This window comes from Scyliorhinus canicula, chromosome 11 (assembly GCF_902713615.1).
Source record: "Scyliorhinus canicula chromosome 11, sScyCan1.1, whole genome shotgun sequence".
Taxonomy (NCBI): domain Eukaryota; kingdom Metazoa; phylum Chordata; class Chondrichthyes; order Carcharhiniformes; family Scyliorhinidae; genus Scyliorhinus; species Scyliorhinus canicula.
In genome coordinates this window covers 29,241,148-29,250,720 of record NC_052156.1, presented here as the reverse complement: position 1 = coordinate 29,250,720, position 9,573 = coordinate 29,241,148, and the positions used below count along the sequence as shown (strand labels likewise).

The window sequence follows — 9,573 nt, the reverse complement described above, 5'->3', positions numbered from 1 at the left end:
AACAGAGTTCCAGTTGTGTAAATACAACATAAAACTGAGGCATCAGAGGGTTCTTAAAGGGGAATGAGATACAAGTGCTTTGGATGCCTGTTATCAGCATAGAGAATACTGGGTTCAGATATAACATAACCAGATCCAGAATAACATGCACATTATGGGGCTGCACGGTGGTTGGCACTGCTGCTTCGCAGCGCCGGGGACCTGGGTTCAATTCCGGCCTTGGGTGGCTGTCTGTATGGGGTTTGCACGTTAGAACATAGAACATAGAAAATACAGCACAGAACAGGCCCTTCGGCCCACAATGTTGTGCCGAACTTTTGTCCTAGATTAAGAACAAATTAATCTACACCCCATCATTCTACCGTAATCCATGTACCTATCCAATAGCCACTTGAAGGTCCCTAATGTTTCCGACTCAATTACTTCCACAGGCAGTGCATTCCATGCAGGGCCGGCTCAAGGCACCGGCAACTCGGGCAGTCGCCCGGGGCACCATGTGCTGGGGGGGCGCCAGACTCGGGTCCCGCGCATGCGGTTGGGCCGGTGCCAACCAGCGCATGCGCGGTGGCCGCCCTCCCCCAGGGCGGCCCCGCCCCCCCGCTCGGTCCGCTCCCCCCGCCCCCTCCTCGGGTCCGCTCCCCCCGCCCCCTCCTCGGGTCCGCTCCCCCCGCACCCTCCTCGGGTCAGCCCCCCCCCTCGGGTCCGCCCCCCCGCCCCGCCCTCGGGTCCGCCCCACCCTCGGGTCCGCCCCCCCTCGGGTCCGCCCCATTTGGGTCCGCCCCCCCTCGGGTCCGCCCCCCCTTCGTGTCCGTCCCCCCCCGGGTCCGCCCCCCTCGGGTCCGCCCCCCCCGGGTCCACCCCCCCTTCGGGTCCGCCCCCCCCGCCCCCTCCTCGGGTCCGCCCCCTCCTCGGGTCCGCCCCCCCCCCCGCCCCCTCCTCGGGTCCGCCCCCCCTTGGCCCCGCCCCCCCTCCTCGGGTCCGCCCCCCCACCGGTCTGCCCCCTCCTCGGCCCCGCCCCCCCTCCTCGGCCCCGCCCCGCCCCCCGTGGCCCCACCCCTCCTCGCCCCCCCCCATTGCCCCCCCCCCATGGCCCCCCATGGCCCCCCAAGGGCGCCGAAGTTCAGCTTGCCCGGGGCGCCAGCAACCCTAGGGCCGGCGCTGATTCCATGCCCCCACTACTCTCTGGGTAAAGAACCTACCTCTGACATCCCCCCTATATCCTCCACCATTCGCCTTAAATTTATGTCCCCTTGTAATGGTTTGTTCTACCTGGGGAAAAAGTCTCTGTCTACTCTATCTATTCCGCTGATCATCTTTTAAACCTCTATGTCTCCCCTCATCCTTCACCGTTCTAATGAGAAAATGCCTAGCACCCTCAACCGTTCCTGATTGGGTGTTCTCCCATGTCTGCATGTGTTTCCACCAGGTTTTCTGATTTCCTCCCACAGTCCAAAGATCGGCAGGTTGGATGCATGAACCATTCTAAATTTCCCCTTTGGAGTCCAAACGTTAGACAGATTTCTGGGGATAGGACAGGACGGAGAAGGCTGAGTAGGTTGGTCTTTCGGAGGGTCATTATGGACTCGATGGGCCGAATGGCCTCCTTATGCACTGGAGGGATTCTCTGATTCTCTCAGACTTCCCAATCCCTCTTCCAGTACTGTTTGTCCAGAATAATGGGCATTGATACCCCTGTTTTACACCACAGGTAATGAATGAATGGCAAGGCAGCCATCTCCCCAGCCCAGCTCTCCCTGTGCAAGCTGCAGCTCGCTCCTCCCGCCAGCAGGTGGAGCGGTGAGCGCGGCTGGAGACCAGCGCAGGCCGCCCCGCCCCGACGCCATGGAGCGGCTTCATTCATAACTTTACCGCGGGGATTGTGCCGGGCCCGTATGAATCGCGCGGAAGGGGCTGTGGGTGTAAGCCTTTGCGCGGGCGCGGCAGTCTGCCGGCCGCCATGTCGTTGCCAATGCTGCAGAGTAACAGTGGGTTGATGCGGAGGATCCTGGCCCACTTCCCCCGGGACCTGAGCTTGGCCTTTGCTTACGGCTCTGGTCTGTTCGGACAAGCAGGGCACCCGGGCCCGACTGTGAGTGAGGGAGACAGGGGGCCGCCTATAAACGGCACTAACATGGGCTGGGGTGGGGAGGAGGGACATCCTTGTACCAGTCTAGGGGGGGATATGTGACCAGAAAACAATATATCAATAGCACTGATATTTGGGACAAAATTAATAGTCACTTGGGCAAATGTGGATTAATTAAGGAAAGTCAACACCATAGGTGTCGAACTAACTTGATTAAGTTTTTTTTATGTGGTGACAGATTATTTGGTTTAAAGTGTACAAAACTCTGGTGCGGCCGCATTTGTGGTATTGCGTGCAATTCTGGTCGCTGCATTATAGGAAGGATGTGGAAGCATTGGAAAGGGTGCAGAGGAGATTTACCAGGATGTTGCCTGGTTATGGAGGGAAGATCTTATGAGGGAAGGCTGAGGGACTTGAGGCTGTTTTCGTTAGAGAGAAGAAGGTTAAGAGGTGACTTAATAGAGGTATACAAGATGATCAGAGGATTAGATAGGGTGGACGGTGAGAGCCTTTTTCCTCGGATGGTGATGTCTAGCACGAGGGGACATCGCTTTAAATTGAGGGGAGATAGATACAGGACAGATGTCAGAGGTAGGTTCTTTAATCTGAGAGTAGTAAGGGTGTGGAATGCCCTGCCTGCAACAGTAGTGGACTCGCCAACACTAAACGCATTCAAATGGTCATTGGATAGACATATAGATGATAAGGAAATAGTGTAGATAGACTTTAGAGTGGTTTCACAGGTCGGTGCAACATCGCGGCCGAAGGGCCTGTACTGTGCTGTAATGTTCTATGGTTGTACAAAGGCTTTGATAAAATCTCAGATAATCTGTGACAGGTTTGTCAGTGACGCTGGTCCTGTAATGAAAGTGCATATGCAGTAGGGGTAGGTCACTCGCCCCCTCAGGTGGGCTCTGCCATTCACTAAGATCATGGCTGGTCTGATTGTAACTTCAACCCCACGTTTCTGTCTACCCCATCCCCCATGAACTTTTACACCCTTGTGATGTGTTAGGCAGGTTGGTACCATGTGGACTGCACTCGATGCAGGGAAGTTAGAAACAGACGTCTAACACTGGAGAAGATCCAACACTGTTTTATTCAACTATAGAAATGCTATATATATTCAGCTGTGGGTCGACACTATACTGATCTGACTGGTGACCTTGTAGTAGCCTGACCAGACTTACTAGCTACCGCATGGTGTTTGCACTTGCTAGCTCGTGGACTCTGACTGTCTCAGTAACTGGGTCCCGAGAGAGCGGGAAACCTAGTTCCCTCTGGCTTTATAGTGGTGGTGTCCTGTCTGGTGATTGGCTGTACTGTGTTGTATGCTTTCTGGTCATTCTATATGTCAATCAATTCCTGTCTGCATCTCATATACATGAGTGGATATTATGACACCTTGTTAATCAGGTGGTTCAGTTCAGTTGGCTGGTTTATGATGTGTAGCGATGCTAATAACATGAGCCATTTCTAACGGTCGAGCGGCGATTCTCCGGCCCGGAGGGGGGTGCTCAGGAGGGGTCTGGCCCGCGATCGGTGCCCACCGATCGGCGGGCCGGCGTCTCTAAAAGAAGCATTCTTTTTCTTCCGGTTTTCACTCCGGCGTCGGCACTTAGTCTCCCGTTGGGAGAATTGCGCCCTAAATCTTTGTCCCTGTCTTAAATGAGAAACTCCTTTGTTTTAAACAGCGACACCACGTTCTAGCTTCTCCCACAGGAGAAACATCCTTTCTGCATCCACCCTGTCAACCTCCCTCAGGATCTTACAATCCAGTCACCTTCGACTCCTTTTTAAAATTGAAAGTACCCAATTCTTTTTTTCCGATTAAGGGTCAAATTTAGCATGACCAATCCACCTCGCGTGCACATATTTGGATTGTGGGGGTGAGACCCACACAAACACGGGGAGAATGTGCAAACTCCACATGGATAGGGACCTGAGGTCGGGATCGAACCCGGGGCCTCAGTGCCGTGAGGCATCAGTGCTAACCACCGTGCCGCCACACCTTTTACTCCTCTAAACTCCAGCTGATAGAAACCTAGCCTATCCAATCTTTCCTCATAAGATAATCCACCTATTCCAGGTATTAATCCATTGAATCTTTTCTAAACCTCTTCCAGGGGCTGTTTAGCTCACAGGGCTAATCGCTGGCTTTGAAAGCAGACCATGGCAAGCCAGCAGCACGGTTCGATTCCCGTAACAGCCTCCCCGAACAGGCGCCGGAATGTGGCGACTAGGGGCTTTTCACAGTAACTTCATTTGAAGCCTACTCGTGACAATAAGCGATTTTCATTTCATTTCATTCCAACCTATTTGCATTCTTCCTTTAAATAAGGAGACCAATACTGTGCACAATACTCCAGCTGTGGTCTTACAGTGCCTTGCATAACTGAAGCATAACCTTTCTACTCACAGAATAAAAGGGACAGCAACAGCATGGATACAAAGTTGGCTGGGTGTCAGGACGTATTGGTGGATGGTTGTTTTCAGACTGGAGGAATGTGTACAGTGGGATTCCTCACGAGTCAGTCCACTGCGTTTCCTCATATACGTTAATGCCGTAGACTTGGATATGCAGGGCACAATTTCAAAATTTGCAGATGACACAAAATTTGGATGGACTTTAACAACAAGAAGTGTGAACAAATTAATTTTGGTAGAAAGAGAATGTAGAGTGCAATAACAAAGGAGTTATTTTAAACCTGTATAAAACACCGGTTTTGCCTCGTCTAGATTATTCCGTCCTGTTCTCGGCACCACACTTTACGAAGAGTGTGAAGGATGTGGAAAGGGTACAGAAACTATTTACAAGAATGGTTCCAGGATTAAGGCACTCAAGTTACATGGATAGATTGGAGAAACTGGGATTGTACTCTTTTGAGAAGTTGAGATGTGATTGTTATAATAGATGTGTTCAAAATCTTGAGTGTTTTAGCCAGAGTAGCTAGAGAGAAATTGTTCCATTGGCAGAAAGTTTGAGAACCAAAATACACTGATTTAAGGTGATTGGCTAAAGAACCCTCAGCGAAAAAGGAAAACCATTTATGTAGCGAGTCATGTCATTTGGAATGCGCTGGCTAAGAGTGTGGTGGAAGCAGATTCAGTCATTGCTTTCAAAAGAGGATTGGACCATTATCCAAAGAAAAACTATGGGGGAAAAGGCAGAGCAGTGTGACTAAGCGAATCGTTTGTGCAGAGCGTTGGCACAGTGGTCTCCTGTGTTGTAAGTCATCTTTGAATCTCTAATATGGGTAGAGGAAAACTTTTCAGTGGTACTAATATGGAGGGCCCCTTATTAATGATACTGACATAGAAACTAGAAGCAGTAGTAGGCCATTTGGTCTTTCGTGCCTGCACCACCATTCATTATGATCATGGTTGACCTCTATCTCAATGGGGGGTTGGTTAGCTCAGTTGGCTGGACGGTTGGTTCATCATGTTGAGTAATGCCTACAGCGTGCGTTTAATTCCAGTACTGGCAGAGGTCATTCATGAAGGCCCTGCCTTCTCAGCCTTGCCTTTTGCCTGAAGTGTGGTGATTCTGAGATTAGATTCCCATCAGTCAGCTCTCTGTCTCTAAAAAAGGAGGGAACAATGTATAGTCCTTGGGGACTATGATAACTTTCATTTCATCTCAGTGTAATATTCCCCCTTTCTACCCATACACCTTGATGCTATTAAAATCTAAAAAGAATTATCTATCTCTTTGGGGGGGAGAGAGACCGCCTTATCTTGGGAACAGACACTTGCTACTCCTATCATAAGGAGATAGATGAGAGAGACTGTGAAAGTAAGTCAGACCCCTCATAATCTCTCTATCTTCAGGTGCCATGCCCTAAGAGAGTGTTATTGACCATGGAAGTCTGTGAGTTAGGTCATGGTTCTGCATGACAAGGTACTGAAGTGGTTAGCCATTGCCCTCTGCGGGTTCTGGCTGACCTGGAGACTTTCTTGCTCTTACTGCCTGCCACAGGCGTATTGGAAGGATTTGCAAGTTGATGATTAATCTGTTTGGCTATGATTTGAACACGCCGTCTGTGATCATAAAGCCCTAGCGTAGGACTATAACCTGGAGCTTTTAGCTCGGTAGTAGGAATGCTAATACTGTGCCACAAGACTCTGCAGCCCAATCTTACTAATGATGCTGTGAAGAGCGACTTACTCATGGTTTGTTGCCAAGATTGCAGCTGTAGAGTATTCTTGACCTCAGTATCTCTTAACCCAAATTTCACCATCTCATTATCTTTCAAGACATATAGTTTGATTTAAATCTGAACAGTTGAATGGAAAGAAAATGATTTAATTATTGTTTCACATTTACAAGGAGCAGGACAAACCCTGAACAGTTGCTAACATTACAGCATATGCCAAATCATTTAGCTCTGTGCCATAGAATCACTTCTCTGTCCTGTAGTGTTTTAACAGGGAGTTAGGTGTAGGGTGTATGCATTATAATAAGATGTATTGGTTGTGGGCAATGGAATATTTCCCACTTTAGGATTCCAGGACTGAGCTACAGAGTGAAGTGCTCCCCTAACCTTTGGTGAGCATCCTCCACTGAACTAATATCCACTTCAGTAATTTGAGTGGTTCCTCTGTGTAGGATTGTCAATTTTTGCTGCAAAATTGGTTGTTTTGTGCAGTGATCCTATAAATGCTCAACTAGATTGATATTGAACAATTGTTCTTTCAGTTGAATTATGACATCTATAAATCCCTCATCTGTGCCAGTGTTGTTTAATTGATTAGTCACTAGATTGAGTACTGTGGACAATCACTCAGTAAAGGAATCAATTAGAAATATTCAAAACATGTGCTGTTTTTTGAGAATCCAGATGTGACTAATTGCATTTAGATTTAAACAATAAATTGTGAGTAATAGAAATTTGTAAGGCATGTGATCTCTATCTATAATCACACAGCATATATGGACATTCATCTTTATACTTTTCTTGGTAAAATGGTCAAACAAAAAGCACATGATTTTTGATCATGAGTGTTTTATTTCACTTGGTTATTGATTGGGGTAGATGTTAAGTAAATGTAAACATGTGCCATATCACACTGTCAATACATGTAAATGGAAGGTGTTTATTACTAAAATTAGTGCACGTGACTAAAACTATTGCTGTAGCCACACTTGTTGCCTGTCAGCAATTTCTACTGGACAACATTGGTCTCTGTTCTCTCTCAAAATTCTATATTGTGTCTCATTTTAAAAATACTTTAAATGAAAGAGTTACGGTCATAACATTGAACTATTCTGCATTGTGGTGAACTATCATCCCTGCACTTGTAATATTACCACAGTAATATCAGAAGTGTATAAACTTGTTTATCAAATAAAAATCTGGTTTGGCATAAATACTAACAAATTAAGTAGGGTCACCTGCAATGCTATTATAATTCATTGGCTAATACTGTGACATATACCCCTCGAGGTCTATAATCAGTGAATTTAAAACTTGTATATTGTCTGAAAAGTACATTTGACATTGTAAAAGTGCATTTGACATTATTTTACAATGTAGAAAACAAAGAACAATACAGGACAGGAACAGACCCTTCGGCTCTCTAAGCCTGCCGCCGATCACGTGTCCTATCTAGACCAACCGCCTGTATCCTTTTATACCCCATCTGTTCATGTGTCTATCTAAATAAGTCTTAAATGTTGCTAATGTATCTGCTTCAACCACCTCACTTGGCAGTGCATTCTAGGTAAAAGAATTTTCCCCGCACATCTCCACTGAACCTATCCCCCCCATCACCTCGAACTTGTGCCCCTTTGTAATTGTTATTTCTGCTCTGGGAAAAAGCCTCCAACTGTTCACCCTATCTATACCCTCATAATTTTAGAAACTTCTATCCGGTCGTCCCTCAGCCTCTATGTTTCTAGGGAGAACAATCCCAGTTTATTCAATCTCTCCTCATGGCTAATACCCTCCATACCGGGCAATATCCTTGTAAATATTTTCTGTATGCTCTCCAAAGCCTCCATGCCCTTCTGGTAGTGTGGTGACCAGAATTGGACACAGTATTCCAAATGTGGCCTAACCAACATTCTATATAACTAACATAATTTGCAAACTTTTATACTCGATGACTCATCTGATGAAGACAAGCATGGCATATGCTTTATTTACCACCATCACAGCTGCCTCACGGCGCTGAGGTCCCAGGTTCGAATCCCGGCTCTGGGTCACTGTCCGTGTGGAGTTTGCACATTCTCCCCGTGTCTGCGTGGGTTTCGCCCCCACAACCCAAAAAATGTGCAGAGTAGGTGGATTGGCCACGCTAAATTGCCCCTTAATTGGAAAAAATTATTGGGTAATCTAAATTTATATTTAAAAAAAAATTATTTACCACCATTTCCACCTGTGCTGCCACTTTTAAGGATCTGTGGACCTGCACACCCAGATCTCTGTGTGTCTATGCCCCTGATGGTTCTGCCATTTATTTTATAGCTCCCACCTGAATTGAATCTACCAAAATGCATCACCTCGCATTTGTCTGGGTTAAATTCCATCTGCCATTTCTCCACCCAATTTTGCAGTCTATCTATATCCTGCTGCATTCTCTAACAATTTTCATCACTATCCGCAATTCCAGCAATCTTAGTATCATCCGCAAACTTGCTAATCAGACCAGCTACGTTTCCTTCCAAGTCATTTATATATATTGCTATGAGTAGAGGTCCCAGTACTGATCCCTGCGGAACACCACTAGTTATAGACCTCCGTTTGGAAAAACACCCTTCCACTGCTAACCTATCTTCTATGGTCAAGCCAGTTCTGAATCCCATCTAGCTAGTTCACCCTGATCCCGTGTGATTTAATCTTTTGCACCAGCCTGCCATGGGGGACCTTGTAAAATGTTTTTCTAAAGTCCATGTGGACAACATCCACAGCCCTTCCCTCGTCAATCAATTTTATCACCTCCTCAAAAAACTCAAATAAGTGAGACGTGACCTCCCTCTTACAAAATCATGCTGTTTGTCACGAATAAGACAATTCACTTCCAAATGTGCATGGATCCTATCTCTGAGAATCTTTTCCAACAATTTCACCATCACTGACATCAAGCACACTGGTCTATAATTACCCGAGTTATCCTTTCTACTATTCTTAAATAATGGGACAACATTGGCTATCCTCCAATCCTCTGGGACCTCACCTGTGGCCAACGAGGAAACAAAGATTTTTGATAGAGCCCCAGCGATTTCATCTCTTGTCACCCTCAGTAATCTGGGAAAGATGCCATCTAGACCTGGGGATTTGTCTACCGTAATGCTTTTTAAAACACCAACACTTTCTCCCTCGCAATAATGACTTGTTCTAAAGTGTTTACATATCCCTCTGAGACAACACCAATCAACGTGTCCCTCCTTTCTGAATACCGATGCAAAGTACTCATTAAGGATCTCACCTACTTCCTTTGGTTCTACGCATAATTTCCCTCTTTTGTCCTTGAGTGGACCAACT

The 9,573-nt window shown here is 46.9% G+C and overlaps 1 protein-coding gene across 3 annotated transcripts in view; it reads left to right on the top strand.

Moving 5' to 3' along the window:
* Positions 1 to 1,808: 1,808 nt before the first annotated feature.
* tamm41 (TAM41 mitochondrial translocator assembly and maintenance homolog) overlaps positions 1,809 to 9,573 on the top strand; it is a 53,286-nt gene continuing 45,521 nt past the window's right edge. Inside the window, exon 1 of one of the 3 annotated variants that reach the window (XM_038812664.1) lies at positions 1,809 to 2,089. In XM_038812664.1, the coding sequence (XP_038668592.1) occupies positions 1,958 to 2,089 (132 nt within the window). In that variant the 5' untranslated portion in view covers positions 1,809 to 1,957. The remainder of the gene's footprint in view (positions 2,090 to 9,573) is intronic. The other 2 variants (XM_038812661.1, XM_038812662.1) reach the window with 2 other exon arrangements.